General features: G+C 31.8%; 1 protein-coding gene across 1 annotated transcript; it reads left to right on the top strand.

Annotated features, from left to right (window-relative positions):
- The first annotated feature begins 6,234 nt into the window (after window positions 1–6,234).
- On the top strand, window positions 6,235–9,381 carry LOC143074029 (uncharacterized). Its single transcript, XM_076249583.1, has 3 exons — window positions 6,235–6,538; window positions 8,112–8,254; window positions 9,022–9,381. The coding sequence occupies exons 1-3, from the start codon at window positions 6,259–6,261 to the stop codon at window positions 9,379–9,381; spliced, it is 783 nt and encodes a 260-aa protein (XP_076105698.1). The 5' UTR covers window positions 6,235–6,258.
- Window positions 9,382–24,409: the final 15,028 nt, after the last annotated feature.

Raw genomic sequence — 24,409 nt, 5'->3', positions numbered from 1 at the left:
CGCGTTTAGTCTACATAAGACTCATCTTTGAAGCTCAGATCAAAATATCTAAAAAGCCAACCAATCGTAAAGTTGAAGAGCATTAAGGACCAAAAATTCAAAAAATTGTGCCAAACACGGCTACGGTAATCTATGCCTGGGATAAGAAAATCCTTAGTATTTCGAATAATTCAAACTTTTGCAACAGGAAAGAGGTAGAGCCGATTTGCCGAGGATTTGTTTCATTCGATAAGATAGGTAATTCATGTTTTAAATAGCCCGATATATGCTAATTATAGTACATGAAAATACGTCACATCATCTATTTCCATACCTTGAACAGGTATTCCTACAAAAACAAGGCCAAGACTATTGATTTTTTAATATTGATTCTATTTTATTATTAACATCCTTTATGCAAGGTTCCATACAATGTACCACGTAACTTGTCAAGGAGCCAAATAATATCAAACAAATTTAAATCGTGATTTTCTCATTCTAAATATATATGTATATCTGTATTTGTCCTGATCTTTTAATGTTTTATCGTCTATAAGATAAGATAAGATAATACATGTATATATTATAACCGGAGAACATCTTACATCAGTTGGTCATAGATCACCCTGTGTTACTAACACATGTTATATTGTCTTTTCTGTCATTTTAACAAATCGGCCCTTCGTTGTGATACAGATGCAACAGTCTCTTGATGTTTTACCTACAATCACGATTTGAAGTGTAATTGATTTGTTCTGTTGTGTTTTCTCGATGACTTAGGTACCGGTATAGGGACGGTGGTAAAAAAAATTCAATACTAGTTTCTATACAGTTTGTGAATTGGCGACAACATTGTTGTTGACTGCATTTGTTAAATACCATGTTCAAAAAAGGTTTCGAAAAATTGTTTGTGTTGTTTTGAAACTTGTATACAATGGCCTTATTTGAAGTTATGTGTATATTACACTCGCAACATGTAGGCTTCATTGCTATAGAATTAATTCTCGTGTTATTGGTTATGTACAGGCATTTACATCATTTTAACGGCAGTTGTTCCTTGAATATATGTAATAAATGTAAACACATAAATAGAAAGTTCGTCAAGAGTATGGACAGTCATAGGAATGCACACAATAAGCGATACATTATTTTTTTCTTTGATACATGTAAAATGATATACTAGTAAACTATATAGTCAAAATGAACCAGAAAGACTCTATGAAATAAGCAAACATCCGACAAAATATGATATAAACATTAAAATTTAATATAACAACACAAAAAAAGCAAAAATTTTGAGCGAGATTCGAACCCCTACTTCAAAATCATCATATATTAGTAGTTCTGTCCTCTTTTTTTTTTTATCTTTATTAAAATCAAACATCATATAATACAAATAAAACAAAATATAAAATCAATTGTCCTTGATTGTTCTCAATATATACTATATACTATACTTTGTATTCACAATACTGTTAATTTACATTTCAGGTACACAATTATTACAATTTAAAGACTAGAACATTGTCTGTTTCTTCTAACAACGGGTTATCCATTACAAACTTTTTTTGAAATATATGACTCATATTATGACATCGACAGAGATAGACATACATATATGTTACATAATGTTTTAATGTATATTGAAATAACTTAATCAAATTTACATTAGAATAACCACTATTCAACAAATTTCTCCTTCTGAAGATACAATATCTGTCAACAGACATACAAAAATTAAGAAAAGAATCATTTACACCTTTCATATGCCATCGCAATCCCAAAATCAATAGTTCCTCACTTCTTACTAAACTGATCTTATCTGAATCACAGTTTTCAAATATTCTAACCAATAAAGATGACAAATAATTATGAAAATCTTCAAGTTTATCACAATTTATAAATATATGCAGGATGTCTTCCTTTTCACTGCAACATACTTTACAGATATTATCATCAACTAAGCCTATCTTTTGAAGTTTTATATTATAAACTAAACCAATTTCATTTTTAAAGGAAAAAGTAGTATGAATAACAACAGTCATAAAAAGCATAACTTTTTTTGGGTTTGAAATGTCCTTCTGGGGGGATTCCCTGTTTTTCCTACCTAAACACACCCGAAAATCCGCATATTGGACTTTTATCCTTTTTTAGGGTTAAATTAACTATTGATCACCCATATCATAATATATGTAAATCGAGATATTGATCAAAAAGCATTATTTTTTGTTTTTATAGTAAATTTCATTCTGTCGACACTTTTTGAAATTGGCCCTTCTGTGAAAAAAATCCTCGGCATATTGGCCCTAACTACGCCAGACGCGCGTCTAAGCCTCAAACAAAAAGTTGATATATGTTTAGCTTTGATATTATGTTAAATGATCATACATGTGCATTTGATTTTCAAGATAAAATTATCAGAGTTGCTATATCAAATGTAAAATGTGTGCATATATCAAATGTATTCTCTTTCATCTAGACCATCTTGGTCGTTTAAGTGAAAAGTAACATCACAAAAATACTGATCTCCGAGGAAAATAAAATCGGAAAGTCCCTAATCACATGGCAAAATCAAATGACAAAACACATCAAAAACCGAATGGACAACAACTGTCGTATTCCTGACTTGGTACAGGCATTTTCTAATGTAGAAAATGGTGGATAGAACCTGGTTTTACAGCGCTAAACCTCTCACGTGTACGACAGTCGCTTCATATTTAATAATATTGATAATGATAATTAAAAAGTAATCTATGTATGTTGACTTAAAATATGAAGATTAACAATATTTCGTCCTTTTAATTTTCAGATCACACATGTTATGGTCCTGACCTAAAATGTGCTGATGATTTACAGTGTTTTTCATATCTTTATCTATGTAATGGGAGATGGGACTGTTATGACGGATCAGATGAGATATTTAACATATGTAAAAGTGGAATCAAATATCCTAAATAAATCATTATGGTGTTTTCATCACATCCAAGTTGTAACATAATGTATAACGTAGTAGATTTTAGGTGAAACTGGTATTGCAGTTTTATAATTATAAAGTCTTAGCTTTTTCACAAAAGTTCAATATGAGAAAACTTATTTTCTTAGCATCAGTAATTTATTACATCAGTATTCCGGTATCATTGGCATCGTTACCAATGAACAACTAAGAGAGTTAGCCAAGGGACCAAAATATAGAATCCCCAGCCCATCAACTGGAAAAATCATTTCAAGTTACTGATGGATGCAGTTGAGGACTATACAAGAAAATGGGTAAAGCGCGAACCAGACGGACCAGAACTGGACACTTTGTCTGAATGGATCAAAGCTATTCGATCATGCATTCAGAGGCGCATACAAAAACTACGATGTAATATGAGTACTAGAGTTTCTAACCCTTTCAAGAATCCGCAGGTTGTGGATGCTTTATCCTCTTTGTTCCAGCAGATAAAGCTGTACTTTGTACTTTTTTTCACTTTCGATTTTTTATATCTGGGCGTCACTGGTGAGTCTTGTGTGGACGAGGCGCGTTTTTTGGCGTATTGAATTTTAAACCTGATGCTTTTTATTATCTATTAATCATGTGTTTCTTTGTCTAATACGTTCTCTTATTTCTTTGTATTGTAGTCCTGTAATATTATGTTGTCATTTCAATGTTATATTTAACATTGCCATTAAAGTGCGAGGTTTGGCATGCCACAAAACCAGGTTCAACCCACCATTTTTATCTTTAAAAATATCCTGTTCCAAGTCAGGAATATGGCTATTGTTATATTATTGTTCGTTTCTGTGTGTGTTACATTTTAATGTTGCGTCGTTTGTTTTCTCTTATTTTTTAGTGTAAATTCACATTGCGATAAGACGTGTCACGGTACTTGTCTATCCCATATTCATGTATTTGGTTTTGATGTTATATTTGTTATTCTCGTGGGATTTTGTCTGATGCTTGGTCCGTTTCTGTGTGTGTTACATTTTAGTGTTGTGTCATTGTTCTCCTCTTATATTTAATGTGTTTCCCTCGGTTTTAGTTTGTTACCCCGATTTAGTTTTTTGTCCATGGATTTATGAGTTTTGAACAGCGGTATACTACTGTTGCCTTTATTTATTCATGATAGTGTTCATGGTAGAGGTTTGTAGATTGTGACGGTTTCATTGAGTCAATGATTACTTTTTGTATACATTTGCTTTACTTTAATATTTAAGTTCTCTGCACATTTTGTCTTATATCCTTATTAAATAAGTTATTCCTTAAAACCTAAATATTATTCTGTAGACATTTTGAAGCGAGGTTGTTTGTGGCTTAGAATTTAGATTACAATGGTAAAAGCTTCCCTCAAGCAAACCTCAGAAAAAAGATTAAAACAATTAAAAAAACAACTCTTATGGTTATAATGTTTACGTATCACAATTTTATTTTCAGAAAAACTTATTTCCAATATGCCTAGTTGACCAATTATGTATATTCTACTTCTAATTAATAATTTAATCAGGTGTGCCTTTCCCACCCATTTCCTTTCATCTGATTCATATAACTCATGTCACATATTCGTCACATTAAACTCCACGTGCTCTGTGTACATTGTTCATTAATGTCACATTTCCGGAAGCCTTCTGCAACAAACTCGAAAGTTAATTAGCTTACGATATACAATCATTGAATAACATTTTATTTATCAATATTATGTTATATATTCGTAATAGACATACAACAGGACTTTGTTTAGTATATATGCATGCAATGGTTCAATAAGTTTTATAAAAATGTAATTACAAAAACAACTCGTGATTTAACACAATTTGATAATTTAAATCTTTGTATACAAAACTATTGTTGGTAATGACAGAATTGTTGTTTACATTTGATAATTTGTTCTTTATTACAGCCTGGGAATGTGGATTCAGACAACGTTACTGTGATAATGGGAACTGTGTTTACATTACTGAGTTCTGTGACGGAAAGAATGACTGTGGCGATAATTCTGATGAAAAAGAACCTTGTTTTCGTAACAATTACTGATTCCATGTCCTTAAATCATCATTTCTCTAATTTTTGTGCTATTTTCACATTTCCTGACCGGTGTGAGAAAAATATTTCTCCTCACTAGTGAAAAATCTGTTCTCGGAACCTGATTGGTCAATATTTCTGCCGGGACTACTTTTTTCGAAATCGGCATGAATTATTTGGAGCACCTTGTTTGGAGGCATTTTCAGGAAAAAAACAATTTACTTTCGAACTTTTCGGACTTGGCCTGCTTTAAACTCGTAAAACTCCCTGGTTACGTGAAAACAAAATCGCGATCGCATCGTCTGCTAAATAAATTGAATAATAAAAAGATGTCTCTGAACGAAGTTCTAGAAAGGGGGAAAAGAGTTAGACTTCTCTCGGGTGAAGAGGGTGTTATACTAGCTGAAAATGAAAACTTTGGGTTCCCGTTATGGGAAATTAAACTAAATGATGGGAAAATTATCACTGAAGCCAGATACAGATTTGACGTTCTAATTGATCCTCATGAGGTACCAAAAGAACCAGTAATTCCTTCCTCCCCTCCTGCAGTAACAGAAGAACTTCTGCAACTTTTTCAATCTCAAATGTATGATTCTGATGATTCTGACATGCAGACAGTTACAGTCCTACCAGATCTCCCCCCTCCTCCAACAAACAATGAAAAATCACTTCAACCTGTTCAAAAAGATACCACTAAATATGTTAGGCAGTTTGTTCCAATTGATGAAGAAGAGGTTGATATTTTTATAGCAAATCAGGAAAATAGAGGTACCTTGAAAAAAACTACATCAGACCTTCGCACACTTGTACAGTTCTTAGAGAAAAAAAAATGAAAGAAGGGAAATACACAACATTCCACCCAAACAAATTGAACATCTTACTTAGCCAGAAAAAGTGACGGAGAAAACTATGAACCAGCAACATTAAAAGGCCAGTTTTGCAGTTTCAACCGATTCCTTAAGCGCCATGATTATGGACATGATCTTACCAAAAGTATAGAGTTTTGCAAAACTAGAGATGCACTTACAGCTAAACAGGTAGACTTGAAAAAAATGGGTAAGGGAAATGGAACTGGCAAGGCAGATGTGTTAACTGATGCAGATATTGATGCCTTGTTCAGCAGTGGACAGCTGGGATTATCAAATCCAACTGCATTACTCCATACAGTTTGGTTTTGTAATACCGTTTACTTTGGGCTTCGTGGTGTTACAGAGCATTATCAGATGAGGTGGGGAGACGTAAAACTTTGTAAAGATCACAAAAATAATGAATATATACAAATGAATGAAAGAAATACAAAAACCAGGACAGGAACAGATGTGAAAAATAAAAGGGAAATACCTCAGAGGGCTTGGGCCAATTTGACTGACCAGACAAGATGTCCTGTTGAGGCCTACAAGTTGTACAAATCAAAGCGTCCTGTAAATTTCTCCAAACCTGAGGATCCATTTTACATCCAAGAGAATACAAACCCAAATAAGTCCACAAGATGGTACAAAAGTCAGATAGTGGGAGTAAATAAGCTGGGCAAGTTTATGAAGATAATGGCAGAAAAATCAGGTACAAAACAATCAATACACAAATACAAGGTGTCTACATTCTATAGGTTTAAAAACTTTTCATTCTCCAACTTCAATGTGAAATCTATATAACTACCCTCGAGACAGTTGAAATTTCTCATTATAGGCATGAGGCTTGCCGGGTGCCTGGTAATGAGAAAATTCAACTGTTGAGTGTGTAGAATATTTTTTTTCTCAAGCTTGTAGAAAAGGTGACAAGAAATTCATTTTTTCAGATTCTAATCTTGGACCTACATTAAATGTGGAAACACTGGATGAAATGTTTGTAGTTGATAAAAAATGAAATTTGCTGAATTAAACCTTGTGAATAAAAGTGATCTGCATCCATAAATCAGTTCCAAACCCCGCCTATAACGTCTAGTTAACAGAAATAGTCCTTTAATCCTACATGTACATGTATCTGCATCCTCAAAAATGGATTTTGATTTTTTGCTTATCTTTAGCGAATATCTTAATTTTTCAAGAAAGTTTTAATGACTTCACTGAGAATGAAGAAATTTATTTCGTATTGCCTCAACACATTAATTTAGCTCTTTTTCTTTATTACCAAGTTTGTTGGCAATTAATTTTGGTTTTGATAATGACACAGTACAGGCCAAAAAAAGTGCTTTTCTACATAAAAAATAGGTGTGGTTAAGAGCTAAAAAAAAAGGTTAATAAAACAAAAATTCAGGATTTTGTACCAAATTACAAGTCCTACATGTACCATGTAACATTATTTACTAATGAGTTATCAAAAGTTTTAAAGTATGGGCCTTAGTCTTGATCAAATTAAAATTCACAACCAAATTTAAAACTTAGATAACTTTTAATTAGCTATATATAGTAACACAAACAAACAAAATGGGAATTTAAATTTCCAATTATTGTAATTGGCCATCAGTTAATTTACCTTGTCCAGGATTCGAACCTGGATCACTCATCGATAGATAAGTGTACTACAGTTGTACTAACAAGGTTAAATATAATTCCAATTACATTAATGATCGTGTATTTCACTAGTGAGGAGAACACTTTTCTTTCGAAATGGGTTGGTTGATGTATGATCTAAATTTTTGTTTTTAAGTTATAAAAAAAATATAGAAACAGATTCTTTCAAGGCTCAGCCTAAAATTCCATAATTAAGCTACCTTGATTAGAGAACTCAAATGATTTACTCATGATCAAAACAAAGTAAGAATAGATATCAATACATAAGAAAAAAAATATGTATTTTCTGACAATTGTGAAATACATTTTCTCTTTTAATCCCTCAGTACATAAGTATAACGTTACCAATAACTCTTAAAAATAAATAGATAGTTAAATGTCTTCATCAAACAAAATTCAAATTAATACATAGAAATTCAAAACAGAGAAATTATTATCATTTAAAAACAACACTTTTGTTGATGGTCTTTACAATTAAGTCTCAATGAGGACTTCGACAATGAGCAATTTCTCATACATACATTTTCACAACATGCACATCTATATATATAAAATTAATATTTTCAACAACTTTATCAAAGTCAAACTGTCAAAACTTAAATGATTTCTGTTTGTTATTCTAGGTATTATAAAAGAAGTGGAAAACAGGACTGAAATTGATGATCAGGATGAGGGAGCAGAAAGGCATCTAACAAATCATTCTGCTCGACGTTTTATGCTCCAGAAGCTGGATGATGCAGGAGTCGAGCATAACCATATAAAGCAGGTAATAAACTAATTCCAATTATTATAAAGAAAAAAATATGTATTGTGCTATGTGAATTTAATTTAACTGTGACAAGCTCTCATGTGTTATTTAATAATGGCATTAAGGTCCAAACCATGAAATATTTTGATTCTCACAGGACAAAGTAGTCAAGGTATTTGTGAATGATCCGCCATTACACATCCCGAAAAATAGGTGATGTTTTTTAATGCCTCTAAATGAAAATGGAAGTGGAAATCATGTACATCATTTTTACATTACACAAACTGCATTATTTATTTTCTGTAGAAAACTAAACCTTGTATTATACATGTAGCATCTCAATTGAAAGCGGAGGAAAATATTGTAGGGGGATAGGTCAGAATCTGAGGTGTCGTCCCTAAATCCTGATTTTTTTTCTTAACCACATCCCAATTTCTCTTTCATTTTTTAAAACTAATCCTCATCCTAATTTCTCATTCTTTTATTAAAACTAATCCACAAGCACTTGTTTCTATCAATTTGAAGGTGGATAGAAACAAGTGTCAGTGGACTAATCTGTAACTGGTAAGTTCAATAATGTTGTCAGGATTCAGTCATATACATGTGTATATATATCCCGTCCAGAATTTAAAAATGTCAAAAGCATTATTCCTAAAACATGTAAAAAAATAAACGCAAGAATTTCTCATGAGCACTTTGTGTACGATTGTAACACTTTATTTTATATGTGCTTTTATTATGGTTTCTCATGAAGATTTTTTTTTTGTTTTTCTCTGACATTTCAGATATCTGGACACAGAAATATCCAAAGCATTTCTAGCTACTCTAAACTTAATCCAAGTAAACATAAAGAAATCGCCAGTTGTATTCTTGGTGGCTGCGATGACAGAATTCAGGCATCACAAACATTGGTCACGATAGACAATAACATGGGAGAAAGAAATGTCCATCAAACAACAACAACATCCGAGAGGCAGATCTCAGTTGGACAAGGTCAAGTCGCACCTGCCGGGCTTAACTATATTTTCGGGGCCCCAATATATGGAGGAACATTCAACATCAACATACATAGCGTACCTGACAATAACCATCAGCAATGGAAACGTAGGAGGGTCATATTTGACAGCGATAGTTCCCAGGAATAAGAGATATATGAACGGTGAACAGCTGTTCCACCATTGCTGTAGTTAGTTTTGTAGATCCATCCGCGCTGATATTTCGGTGGACACGTTATTTTGTAGGAAATTATGAACAATTTGTTGAATTAAAAATATTGTCCTATTACTGAAATACTTGGTTAATATTATAAAATATTAAGTTACTGATTTGTTTGACTTTTTTCATGATTTAAAATATATTTCATTTGCAACCATGGCAACAAGATGCGTAGTAATCTCCCAATGGAAAACGAAACAGGCGGATAGAAAGGTTGGGGGAATTTGGACATTAAAATTAAAATTTTGTTGTTTTAAAAAATTAGAGAAACAGGTTCTTACCTGAATATGAGTGAATTATCGGAGTTCTCCAATCTCGGTAGTTAAATTATGAAATTTAACTACCTCGATTGGAGAACTCCGATAATTCACTCATATTGAGGTAAGAATCTATATTTATAAAACTAACCATTGAATCTACGAACATTATTACATGTCAGAGTTAATAAAATTATTAAACCAAGAGTTCCAAATGGTGAAGTTGAAATCATCCCTTCGTAAATTTTACGGACGCCACAAGAGTTGGTTGGCTATTATGGAATAACCGTTTCACAAATGATATCGGATATGTTCCTTACGTCGTAACTACAATCCCCTTCCCTTTCATGAATGTGACCTACCGAATTAGACTATTTACCGGATTTGTTATCACATAAGCAACACGACGGGTGCCACATGTGAAGCAAGATCTGCTTACTCTTCCGGAGCACCTGATATCACCCCTAGTTTTTGTTGGGGTTCGTGTTGCTTATTCTTTAGTTTTCTATGTTGTGTCATGTGTACTATTGTTTGTTTGTTTGTCTTTTTCATTTTTAGCCATGGCGTTGTCAGTTTATTTTCGATTTATGAGTTTGGCTGTCCCTCTGGTATCTTTCGTCCCTCTTTTAATTTAATAAAATTCAAAAAATTCAACACCATACGTTAGAATCAAAACAAAACAATTTTGACATTTTCATCAAAAATGTGTTAAAATATCTGCATTCTGGTGTATGTTTGGTCTTCTGGAGTAGAACTTGTGTTCAATGCTTTCACAACAAATACGATATATCAAACCTAGGTTAGAGTCATCAATATATAGATTTTATGACCGCCATCTCGAGTACGTTGATATTTACAGAACCAGATATACTAAGATATGATTATGTAATCAATTAACGTTCTGCATAGTTGCAAGTTTTAACGAATGGCTCAAATAATACATGTAGCAAGTGAAAATTGCCGCACTTAATCTTTTCGAGCACCTGCCGTTAAAGTCATACCATATCGCTCAGTGTTTGGAGCACAGAAATCTTGCTCGAAACATGAAATCACATTTTTTTATTTGTTGATTTTCGAGTATGAGTACACAAAATTGACATGAACGTTTTGTGACTGCAAGGCTTGTTGTCACTGCCATATGGTTCAAAACATTCCGTTTTCAATTTTCCTCGGAGTTCGAAAGTTTTGTTTTTATTTTTGTTGTTGTTTGCTTACATGGGAGCGCATATTGTCCAATGCTCGTTTTTAGCATTGTATCGTGTATTTTGTCTGGTATTTTCCTGTATTTCTCAATCTGTATAATAAACAAGATTTGGCATGATTGCCAATGAAACAAGTCTTCAAATGGACCAAGTGACAATGCTATACATTTAAAACGAGAAAACTAACGTCCCAATTTATGAACAAAATAATGAACGAAAAACAAATATGTAACACAGCACAAAAAAAACCTGAATTAAAGGCTCATGAATTCGGACTGCATATACAAAATATGGAGGGGTTAAACAAATTTGAAGACACTATCCTTCCCCTAGATATGTATGGCGTTGTAACAGTCAGCACAAGAACAAACTTTAAAATTCAGTTGACTTATCAGGTGTTTATAAATAGAAATAAACATAGAGTGGACGAGGCAGTTTATTATACACCACCCACAAAGCACAGATATGAGACATGTGAGAGTACTAGCAGTTACTGAAAATATTTTTTCAGTTTGATTTTGTGTACTGCTATTTGTCTGTTGCATCAGTATACAGGAGAAAATAGAAATTTTGAATTGAGGTGATTTTGAAACGTTTTCATTTCATATGCAAGCAAACACAATTAGATCATAAACGTAAATAAAATTTGAACATATACATGGGGAATATTTCAAAGAGACAACAACCCGAACAACGATCAGAAAACAGCCGAAGCCCACAAATAAGAATATAATCAAAGAACTAATATGTGGACGAAGTCCCCTATTAAAGTAGAAAGTTCAATAAAAAAAAAAAAATCGGGAAAATTTCCCGAATTTTTCATTGTACTAATGAACTCAAAATCGTTCAATTTTTTTAGTCGCGTTTTTGAATTTCCGGATCGGCGCAGAAATCTACTTCCGTTTCTGGTCTTGTTTGCATGAGACTTTTAATAAAATGTTTATTTATTAGTCTAAGAAAGAAACTAATACTAATTCATTTAAAAAAAATGTTTGTTATTAAAAAAACGTTACCTGATGACAGCGTTTCTTTGTTTACATTGAATATGACGTCATCACTTAAATAACGTCACAACTAAAATCCCTATCAACAGAACCAAAATCGGAAACGTTACGGTATTTCCGTTTCTCTTTTTAACATTGTTGATTTAAAAAAAATCATAGACTTCGTCCCCATTCACAGGTAATTCCTGCCTCATATTATTTAAAGACTCGAAATATTCAAAACTATAAAGAGCAGTATTTACGAATGTCATAAACTGATATGATATGGAAAAGTTGAAATTTTATGGATGTGTTTGATGCATTTTCAGTTCTCTTATATGAATATAATTAAGAGTAAATACATTATATTTGTCATGTAAAAGACCAGAGCCCATTTGCGGGAATGTCAACTCATGCTACAATCATTGACATAAACCTTATTAGAAAACACGTTCACTGCTACGAAAAGTTCTAGCAACTGCAAAACAAGTGATACATGTATCACAATTCCAACCTTAAAAAGTAACGACTTCTCGAAGTTATATGGCTACTGGCCATTCCAATTTGGTATAAATGGATGTAAAGCAAAATAAATGTACACGAATTATGTATAATTTACATTAATTTACATTAAAGCAATTAAATACTAGTAATATTTGATAATCGTAGTACAAGGTTTAAAATTAACATCATTAACATAAAAAAAAATACGATAGTCTACAGTAAACGGAGTATAATTGACGATTTAAATGTATTACTGCTTGACATTTGAAAGCATGGTATAATTTTGTGAAGATTGAATAACAGTTATTATTGTAATTATTTTTTTACCATAAAACACAACCTGTTTGATCATTATTATTGACAAAATATCTTAAACGAAGTAGAAACTAATCAGACAGTGTGGTGGCTTTTTTATATGGAGGTTTGCGTTTAACCTTTTGTGCATGTTCATATTCATGTTCATATTCATGTTCATATTCATGTTCATATTCATGTATTACTTTTTTCAAGATGTGTTTATCTTTTATTTGTTTTCTTGTGTTTTTTTTAATGTCGATTTGTTTTACACATTATTGTGTACATTGAAATACAACTTTTAAATACTTTATAAACACCTCCAACTAAATCACGATTTTTAAATCATTTACCCAAAAAAATGTTCATAGTCATGAAAAAATTATTTACTTCATGTGTATTTTTTGTATTTTCAAATATTCCGTGCTCTTTTTCGGTACTTAATTAACAGTTTTTTTAATTTTGTTTTCAAGCTTACAACTTGCAAAGTGGAGAAGATGTGCATTATCAAAGCAGCTGTAATTGTCTTTGTCTTTGGAGCGGTAAAATCTCAGATAGGTAAGTGATTAAATTGGTAGTACGTATTATTGTTATTCATACTTAGTTACATGTGTATAGTTAAGTGTGTTTTTTTACCGTTCATGTGACTTATTATTTTGTCTACCTTAGTTAAAACAAATATAACAAAAATGTCAAAAATATCAAACTCTACGGTAAACCTAAAACGGAAAGTCCTTTAAAGCATTGTAATTATAAAAGCTGAAAAGCATCTAACAAATGGAAAACAACTGTCATATTCCTGACCTTGAACAGCCAACTCCTTGAAGGATTTTATATACAGCAACATTTTATGTTTAGATTGAAGTTTAAACTTTGACATATAGGGTAGGCTCTCGTTGAGAGTTGTCTCATTGGCAATCATATCACATCTTCTTTGTTTATGCTTGAATGTTTTTGGTGAAAATTTAATAATCAAATTTTATCGTATTAACTATGATTTTTGAAACTTCAGATTAAGAAGATGAAAATATTCTTAGTCTGTTCGAGTTGACATTGTCTGAAATAATACTCGCAGTTGATTTTTATGATGTTTCAGATATTTCAAATTGATATTATTAAGCATGCTAATCGTGCAAACAAATATACATTAATTTCATTCACATGATTTGACATTTTGTTTAAAGAATGCTAAAAACTTGGAGGTGACATAGTTACATGTAGGTATATGCAATAATAAATCAACTGAAAACAGATTACGGAAAATAGGTTTGATTACATCAAGATCATGTTAATCGTAAAATGTGATAAAACCTTCTTTCGTATTTCATAAATTACAATTTATGACTGAAATCAGCAAAGAATCATTGTAACACTATTTGATATTTGGATGATATATTGGCTCTCAAAATTAACGATTGACGTATGTACACTGAACAGATTTATCCTGTTGAACTGACTTTGAATAAAACTTATGTTACTTATTGCCTTTATCTTGATATCTTTATCTACAACGGACAGCTTATTACAAAACATTATGACAAAAAAGATGACTTCCTATTTCCTTTTGTTAATTATCCGTTTTTGGATGTGGGTTTTCTTAGTCCTCGTTTTATGATGGTTATATATCTCAACTTGTTCGATTCGCTCGTGTATGTAGCAACGTTTGTTATGTTAACCAGGATTTTCGATGCCACAAGCTAGTCAAAACATTTTGAAAAACATGTTTTCATCGAAAATATAATTCAACATGCAGACATTTTATACCTTTAGGTATTTCAAATCTAACATGTCTACTATGCTATGGTAATAATTTATGCAATGCACCTACATGTCGGCATCAACAAACAAAACCTTTAAACATACTTATTGAGAAGAAATATAATAACGGTGCTTTTGGTTATATTCTGTTCTTATATGTTATGATGGTGTGATATGTCATGACAGATTATAATTGATTTTAATATCATGAAGACATAATCAGTTAAATTAATGTCTGGAGCTGGCATGTCACTAACTAATAGATGACCTTTTTTATTTATGTTTAATTGACAATTTGGTTAGTTTCTTTTGTTACCTATTCTGACATTGGACTCGGACTTTTTGTGAACTGAGTTTAACTATGTGTTGCTTTGTGTTTGTTTATTCTATATTGCCTACAGGAATAGGGAAGGGTTTATATCCCAATTTAACATGTTTAAGACCGCCACATTTTTTGCGCCTACCCCAAGAAAGGTGTCTTTGTGCTTTGAAATCTTGTATGTTTTTTGTTGTTTTCTTTTACATTTTAGTTCATTTATATTTCTTTGAGTTTAATGTGACGTACATTTTAACTAACATAGTACACATTTGTGTAGGGGCCAGCTGAAGCCTGCCTCTTCGTACGATAATTTACCATTGTGTTTTTTTATCTCTTTCTCTCATTTCATAGTTTTATTCTAAATTTTTCATTTATCGTGATCCTCATGAAATAACAAGAGTTATCTGTTTTCAGGTACCTCATGTGGAATACGTTATAATACAAAACAAGTGCACTGTGATGACCATAGTCAATGCATATATGAGTATCAGCTCTGCGATGGATTGAGTCAGTGCCAGGACGGATCAGATGAACAAGAAGATTTCTGTACAGGTGCGGCAAAACATTATACATATGCATATACACCTGGTGTAACTAGTTGATTTGACTTTTTTTTTTAGCATAGATACCCTTTACTGATCGTCATGCTTGTCTTTTGTTTGAAAAATTTAATTCGTATATGTCATATAGCAATTATAATTACTTGGTGAATAACACCTTTCGAAAATTTTGTCTTATTTTTAGAAAAGAAATGATTAAATCTTTAAACACAATAAAAAAGAAAATGAAAAAAAAAACAAAAAAACATGCCATGTCATCTATATTTTGTATAAACTGTGTAGATTGAGCAAAAAAAAATACCGCATGTAAGTGTAAAAAAGAAATAGGGAAAACTTATGATAGGGTAGCCATAACCATTATAAATGTTTCGTAATAACATGCTTCATTTTAGAGTATCAGTGTCGTGACGAATATGTTAAATGTGCTGATGGTCGCCAATGCATATAGAACCCTGTAGTATGTAATGAATACATTGCATGTAACGATGGTTCAGATGAAAGCGAGGCTACCTGTAAAGGTAAAAATAAGACAACTGACATTAGTTCAGCATTAAAAGATCATTAGCTTCAACATGTTCAAGATATAAATACAAACTGAAATTTATTTTTTTGTTCAATCAAAAATGAAAGGGATATAGTTAAAACATAATTCGCTTTTATCAGCCACATTGGTTAAATTTGGTTGAAAAAAAGAAGAAACGTCGATGATGAATTATTCATTTGTGTGTGAATAATTCGACCTCATCTAATCCATATTCATGTGACCTTCATTTTAACTGAGCTAGAGGTAGGTTACGTATGTATTCAGCTCTTAAATGAAAATACAAAAATTGTCAACTTTGGAGGTGACATATATTGATTTACCATTTGATTGACTGAGTCGATCTACAAAAATTCAATCTTATTAAGGTAAAAACAATGATCAATACACTTTTTATCTGCAATATGAAATTAAACGGACGTAGAAAAATCCAATTGCACGTGGTCGGGATCCATTTTTTTTTAAATTTATGTCTGTATCCGGTTATATGACCGTTGTCAGTCTTCAGAGTTAATCTCGATGACTTCTTAGATGACGTCTAGACAATAGTACGCACAAAATGTTACTATTTATTATCCATTTATTATCACTGGACTAGTATATATTTGTTCAGGGGCCAGCTGAAGGACGCCTCCGGGTGCGGGAATTTCTCGCTACATTGAAGACCTGTTGGTGACCCTCTGCTGTTGTTTTTTTATTTGGGCGGGTTGTTGTCTCTTTGACACATTCCCCATTTCCATTCTCAATTTTATTGTGAATTGTTAATTTTCTGGTAATCTGGATATACGTTTTAGAATGATATCAACTAAAAATGAGAACTCCATCGAATCGGTGAAATTAACACAAAATATGACATATTCCATCATTAATCATTTGCGGTTTGATTCCTCTTGAGGTACTTACATATACGACAAAAATTCTTCAAATTATGCATGAAACTTATTAAACTGTTATAAACAAAATTTTCGTTCTCCCAATATTTAGTATTACTGCCTAATATTTGATTGACACTTTGACGAATTGATGAAATGTTTCAGTGACTGATTTGAAGAACACATTCGGGATTCAAAACAGCAAAAATATAGCATAACACACACTGAAAAGCCTCAAATAACTCACAAAGTATTATATTATAGCTATCCAAAATTCATAACATTAGAAAGCATTCATAAAAAGTAATAATCAATTAAAGTATACATTATTATTAAAGGGCCAGCTGAAGTCAACTTTCGTGTGCGTGATTTTCTCTCTGATTTGAAAACTCGTTGTTGGCTTTGGACTGTTTCTGTTCTGTTGTCGGGTTGTTGTCTCTTTGACGCATTCCCCATTTCTTTTCTCAATTTCATTATCTATTCTGAAAAAATACACAGAAAAAGGAATTGATCTTGGTTATTTTATAAACTAGTAAAGATGAAAATGCTGATTTATTTGTACATATTAAGATGAATTCAACTAAACTTTATCTGAATGTAACTATTTTGATTGTTGGGAATTGTTGAGTTACACTAAATGTGTACCTTAGTGTGTATGTATTAAGAAAACAACAATTGTGTGTCCTACATTTCGATTAAAGTTTGTCTTAACGAAGCTTAATGTTTCAAAAATTTAATCACTTTAAATGAAACACTCTTTTTGTATGATTCTCAGCTATAATTCTAATTATTTTTAAACATTATTTGCTTTTCTTTTTATATTTCATTGATCACACAACATTCGCAAGAAACTATCACAATTAATTCATTTAACAGGGCGCCCTTGTCGATAGGTGCATTGTGCTGATGAGACCTAATGTATATTTCTTTGGGAACAATGTGATGGAAAAACAGTTCATTGTCGTGATGGATCTGATGACCAAGAGAATATGTGTAGAGGTAAGAGACTAAACACATGTTGATGAGATTATTGTGTCGTTAATTCAACGACAGCATCAATTATCACAAGTTTTAAATTTCAAACGCCACGTTTTAACCAAAAGTCAACCATTATCATCTCAAGTAAAACTGTATAAAACAAAATACATCAATTAAATAAACTGTTAAGATTCAACGACGTATATCTATAATGTTATTGACTTCATAATCAACATTTGACGAAGGCTTACCTTATGCTTTTAAAAGAGAGGCAAAAGATATCAGAGGGACATTCAAAGTCGTAAGTCGAAGACAATTTGACAACACCATTGCTAAAAAGGTAAAAGACCAACAGACGAACAGACAAATAAAAGTACACAAAACACAACATAGAAAACTAAAGACTAAGCAACACCAACCTCATCAACACTGGTGGTGATCTCAGGTGCTCCGAAAAGGTAAGAAGATTCTACTCCAATTTAATCGTTATACATTATGCTGTTATTTCTTAAACTCAAAACAATTAAAATGATACAAAAACATTGATCAATGGAATAGCCGAATAGAAAAGCATTTAAAAAAAAGGATTTCGATAAGTGAATGCGAAACAGTTCTAGTGGCAAACCTATAATTGGTTGCGGTTCTGTTAAATAATACTTTCGTCTAACGGTAGGAAATAATTGATTTCCTAGTTTTAAATAATTATAATAACGAGAGAATATGAGGCCAATTGTAAACTCCCTAAAAATGAAGAATGAAATAACATTAACGGTTTACATTAGAATTTAACATAGGTCCTGCAATCACCAATTTCCACTAGATCTTTTTTCTATCCTTTTAAGATCATAAACTACAGATATATATTAATTTAAAAAATGAGAATTTATAATAGTTTTTAATTTTAATTTTCAGATTGCACGTGTACATATCCAGACGTAAAATGTGCTGATGATTTACAATGTTTTTTATATCATCATCTGTGTGATGGGAAGCGAGATTGTAATGACGGATCAGATGAGACATTTAATGTCTGTAAAGTTGGTATATCCTAACTCTTCAAGTGATACACGAATAATTCGTGTAATTTTTTAATAATTTACCATCAAAAACTTTCAGGAAAATTCACGTGAATAATTGAATTTATGATTTTATACTGCACTTACCAAAAGTTGATCATCGCAGTATCGCAAGGAAAGGATTTGAAGAAAGCTTATATAATGAAATATGATTCGGGATTTGTAAATTTTATCATTACATTTTTTACGCAAAGTTGTGAACATAGGCACTTATATTATGTAATTCAATTTTATCTTTCAATCTTTGCAACAGATTGATTTAATGACCACACTTTTGTTCTGCCGCACTTGACATTGTTTTCTTTATTACAGCCAGACATTGTGGATGGAGAGAACGGTCCTGTGATAATGGGAACTGTGTTTACATCCATCAGTTCTGTGACGGAAAGGATGATTGCGGAGATAACTCTGATGAAAAAGAACCCTGTTTTCGTAACAATTCCTGAGCACATGTGCTTAAAAGAGGGATGAAAGATACCAAAGGGATAGTCAAACTCATAAATCTAAAACAAACTGACAACGCCATGGCTAAAAATGTAAAAGACAAACAGAAAAACAATAGTAAACATGACACAACATAGAAAACTAAAGAATAAACAACACGAACCCCACCAAAAACTAGGGGTGATCTCAGGTGCTCCGGAAGGGTAAGCAGATCCTGCTCCACATGTGGCACCCGTCGTGTTGCTTATGTGATTACATAAATTATCTTTTTTATAACTGAATGAATCTTTATTGCATTAGCAACAAGATTGCTTTAGCATAATACAATATACATATATGACAAATATGACAGAATACAGAGAACAATTAAATAAATTAAATAATGCAGAGATAACTTATAATAATATGAGTAATATATTAACTGATAATTTGCAATCTTACTTTCCATGCAGCTTTTAGATAATTACATAGATTTTTAGTTAATCTTTTTGACCCAGCTTGTAACAGAAAAATTAGCTTTCGTGTATTTGGCCATGAACAATAATACTTTGGCAAAAAATTACATCTAAGTGTTCTATATACAGGACAAATCAACACAAAATGATATGCATCTTCAATATTATTCATTTTACAACATCTATAACTATTATAATACGTTAATGTACACAACACTATAACATCTCACAGTTATTTTACTAAAATTAGAAATTAAAGAATGATTATATGTTAACACTAACTTGTATCACGTTTCACCGCAACACGATAGAACCTATAATACACATTTTATAATATGTATACAGTTGTTTGTTGTGTGTTAACATACGTATGTCCCGTTGTATGCTTTGTCTGATTTGCTTGTGTACAAAACTTTTGGACGAACGAACACAAAAAATACGTTATGTCAGACATAGGTTAGAGTCATCAATATAGATTTGATGATCGCAATTAAGAGTTGGTTGACAATTAATGACCCATATCGTATTACATATGACTTTGTTACCTTTCCACGTTCTCCACGTACAAGACATTTTACATTGCTTCAATTGTTTATGAATGGGAAAAATAATAGATGTCTATGGTGAAGCAGGCAACTCTTAATCTTTCGAAGCGCCTGCCGTCTCTATGGTTTATATTTGAGGATACTCTATCTGAGGTTTAGTTTTTCAGTGTTATTTGATATTTGTTTTGTTTGTTTTTTCCTGTTTTCCTTGTTTTTTACGAAAAAATATTATATATATGGAACATATCCGCCATCATTAGCTAGATATGGTGTCCGTAAATTTTTACGAAGAATTGATTTCAGATTCACAATTTGAGACTGTTATATTTGTAGGTAAGTAGCTCCATTGTGAACATTGACAATCTATAAAGGAAATGATTGTAAGAAATACAAGCCCTTGAAGATCTTATCAAATGCGAGGTATTTACTCCGTATGCAGACGCCGATTTTCATAAATAAAAATTGAAAATTCATAATAAGGAAGCTAAAATAATCTTTTTTTAGTATACTTTTGTTTCAATCGAGCTTTTCAAAAGTCAATTTATGAGGCGGCAAACTTAGATAAAAATCCACACTCTTAAATATCGTATCATCTAGAAAAGTATACTCCGTATGCAGGCGTTACTGGACTGGTTATATATAAAAATAGAAAATTCACGAAAACAAGACTTATTATTATTCTTTCATTATAATTGCAATGAATTTGCTACAAGCAATTCCATTTTAATACTAACCTATTGAAGCAAATGATGCTATATTATGGATTCCATTTGATACGATAGGCAAGAGCTTGAATCTTATATAAGTCTGCTTCATATACAATGGAGAATGGAAATGGGGAATGTGTCCAAGAGACAACAATCCTACCATAGAGCAGACAACAGCCGAAGGCCACCAATTGGTGTGCAATGCAGCGAGAAACTCTAGCACACGGAGGCGTCCTTCAGTTGGCTCCTAAACAAATATGAATACTAGATCAGTCAGTGATAATGAATACTAAACTCCGAATTATACAAAGAAACTAAAATCTAAATTATACAAGACTTGACTTGGGGCAGGCGTAATGATGCGGCGGGGTAAAACATTTTTTTTCATATCTTGACTTTCACTTAGACATTTGGAGCCTATGAATATACACCTGACGTTAAACAGTTCTAACTGAAAAACGAGTTATCGCAAACTAGTCCAAACGTGATTCGCTCGATAAATCCGCTTTTCTTGCAATGTCTGTGTATTTTGAGATTATATAATTTCTAAATATACTGAATATTGTTATAAGATTAATCAAAGTACTTATCATAACATTTAAACCAAATACAAAAAAAATGTATTTGTTATATATGAATAGTTTACAGTGTATCTATAACTAGTTATCAAAAGTACCAGGATTATAATTTAGTACGCCAGACGCGCGTTTCGTCTACACAAGTCTCATCAGTGACGCTCATATCAAAATAGTTACAAAGCCAAACAATACAAAGTTGAAGAGCAAAGGGGATAACAATTCTCCTTTCTGTAATAAACTACAATGATGTGTTTATCAGGGAAAAAAATCCATTAAGAACTCCAAACTTTTCGGAAAACATATAATACGTTTAATGTACGCTTATGTTGCTATAAATATAGTTATATAATATGCCTCAAAAGAGACGTTATTTATGTGTTTATCATTAATTCAGGTGATGATCACAAGCTGTCTAGTTCTATTAAGAATAATTAAGAATATAAAACAACTAAAAACTGTTAATGACAATTACAGATCTAAACATAGTTTTGAATCATATATCCATTAATAGTGAATTAAGCGATTAATTATGCATTGAAGAGTTGGCCTATGCCTTCAAACAGAGAGAAAATGGACATTTGAAGTGTTCAATCACTTTCATAGTGACAATTAAAATTTCATTATATATAATTTCTATCAATTAAAATTATAGCTATTATACAGTTTTTTTGGCATATGTCACATTTTTTTATGACCGAGAAATAATTGAACAAATGTATGATTATCTATGAATGAAAAAAGGCGTTAAAGATGTATGCATGTGAACATTTACAACGGAGTTGAAATGAAACAATGAAATACAATGTGTTATTCTACGTCGTATGGATCTAGTAAAGAGTTGTCTCAATGGAATCTTACCTCATTCCTTTATTTTCTATTGAGGCATCTTTCCGATTCGTTGCCGATACTACCAACAAAAACTAAATATATAGGTTATGACTTGTCACTTCTAATTGAAAAATAAAAATTTACATCATTAAAAATAGTATACGATAGTCTACATTAATTGAAAATAATTGACATTTAAATGTAACACTGCTTGCCATTTGAAAGCACAATATTACGTTGTAAATATATATATATTTATATATTCCTATACTAGAACACACCCGTGATATCGCGGGTCCGTGACTGAAACAAAGTATATAACTTTGCGTAAGCCTGCTTTTAGTATTGATATTGTCATCTGATAAAGTCATGCCGATTATAAGGTGCACAGTTTTCTCTGCTTGCAAACACTTTTTGTTTGAACCCGTCGACCTGGAACTTTTTGGTAATATTATTTTTTTATCAACAGCATTATCCCATATTAGATATAGATAACCGCTGTTTTACGTCATACCGGCTAACAAATTGAAAACTGTACCTATACGCCTTGTTTTAAGTCAAGATTTTTAGTATTCGTATTGTCATCTTAGAAAGTCATATTGATTAAAATACTACAATAGGAAACAATGTGACAATGATTGAATTTAGTAGTGTCAACTCTGTGATTATGACCCGTGTATATAGCAAAATCCTAAATACGCCCGGTTTGGTGGTGCGCCTGTCAGATGCAGGACGTACAGATAAGGTAAAAGGTAACAGGTAAATATATTATTAGTATCGGTACAGGACTCGACCTGGAATTTCCTTATTATTGGCAATATTAATTACGTGGAAAACAAATGGGTCTGGAGTGGTGTAATTTTTAAACAACAATATTGTACTATACTAGCACTGTATATACTATATATACTATGTACTATATATAAACTTGCATTCTTTGATTCATCGTGTGTACGTGATGACGGGTGACAAATTGGACCTCGTTATTTTAGTATTATAGATATAATCAGGTCTTTCCACCTTTCCGTGGAAAGACCTTTAGATTTTGTTCTGATTATTATTTTTTTTCTCTTCCGCCTCATTTTTTTCTTGCGTAATATTGATGTTTCAAAAGATGTCGCTTAGATATTTTGAATATGATATCATATATTTTATACGCTTTTACAATTGACAACGGTGTAACCAAATACTTCATGTTGTAAGAGTTATCTCCCCAAACACTGATTTTCATGTGGCCCCTCTCCTTCGCAACCGTAAAAGATTACGACAAAATTATTTTACCAAATTGCTCGTTACATCTTTTGGATTAGGATTTTAATTTTGACCGAAGCTATCCAGAGACTCCATATGAAAATAAATCTATATCATGATAAATATTCGATTCCATTTTTAGGTACTGTTGATTTATTTATTTTCGTGGCCACCAATTTTCGAGGTTGAAGAAAATTTAGCATGTTCGTGGACATTTAGTTTCGTTGTTTTTTTAAGTCATATATACAAACCGTTAGAAAATGTGTCATTAGTTGAACATTTAATTTTGTGGCTCACCTTTAAATGTCTGTACCAAGTCAGGAATATGACAGTTCTTGTCCATTCGTTTTTGATGCGTTTTGTTATTTAATTTTGCCATGTGATTATGGACTTTCCGAATTGATTTTCCTCTGAGTTCAGTATTTTTGTGATTTTACTTTTTACCCACGAAAATCGGTATGCAACGAATAATAATGAATCCACAGTATATTGTTAATTATCACAGGCCGGTAACCGACAATTTCATTAATGCCTAAATCCGTACAATGTAGTGGATTTTTAGGATACTAAGGGAAGAAGAAATGCTGATTCGAATCATGATATATGTTTTTATAGTGACACAGATATAGATAACTTTGAAACTAGAATTTATAACAAACTTTCTATTTTTGAGCTGACATGTTACGCGCGTGCATGTTCATGCTATAAGAAGTTCATAAATAGGGAACTTCACCTTACAAATAAAATTGTTTAAAAAGAGTAATCAAGAATCCCGACTGAAACAAGCACATGTTTAACGGTCACCA

The sequence above is a fragment of the Mytilus galloprovincialis genome, chromosome 5, assembly GCF_965363235.1.
Source record: "Mytilus galloprovincialis chromosome 5, xbMytGall1.hap1.1, whole genome shotgun sequence".
NCBI lineage: Eukaryota > Metazoa > Mollusca > Bivalvia > Mytilida > Mytilidae > Mytilus > Mytilus galloprovincialis.
The sequence above is the reverse complement of the archived record's forward strand: the minus strand, read 5'-3'. Positions and strand labels throughout refer to the sequence as shown.

What these genes read in the sequence shown, in the direction of transcription:
- LOC143074029 (XM_076249583.1), top strand. Translation starts at nt 6,259, where the DNA reads ATGAATGAAAGAAATACAAAAACCAGGACAGGAACAGATGTGAAAAAT. An exon ending in GATAATGGCAGAAAAATCAG is followed by an intron (nt 6,539 to 8,111) that starts GTACAAAACAAT and finishes TTGTTATTCTAG; the next exon opens with GTATTATAAAAGAAGTGGAA. An exon ending in AGCATAACCATATAAAGCAG is followed by an intron (nt 8,255 to 9,021) that starts GTAATAAACTAA and finishes CTGACATTTCAG; the next exon opens with ATATCTGGACACAGAAATAT.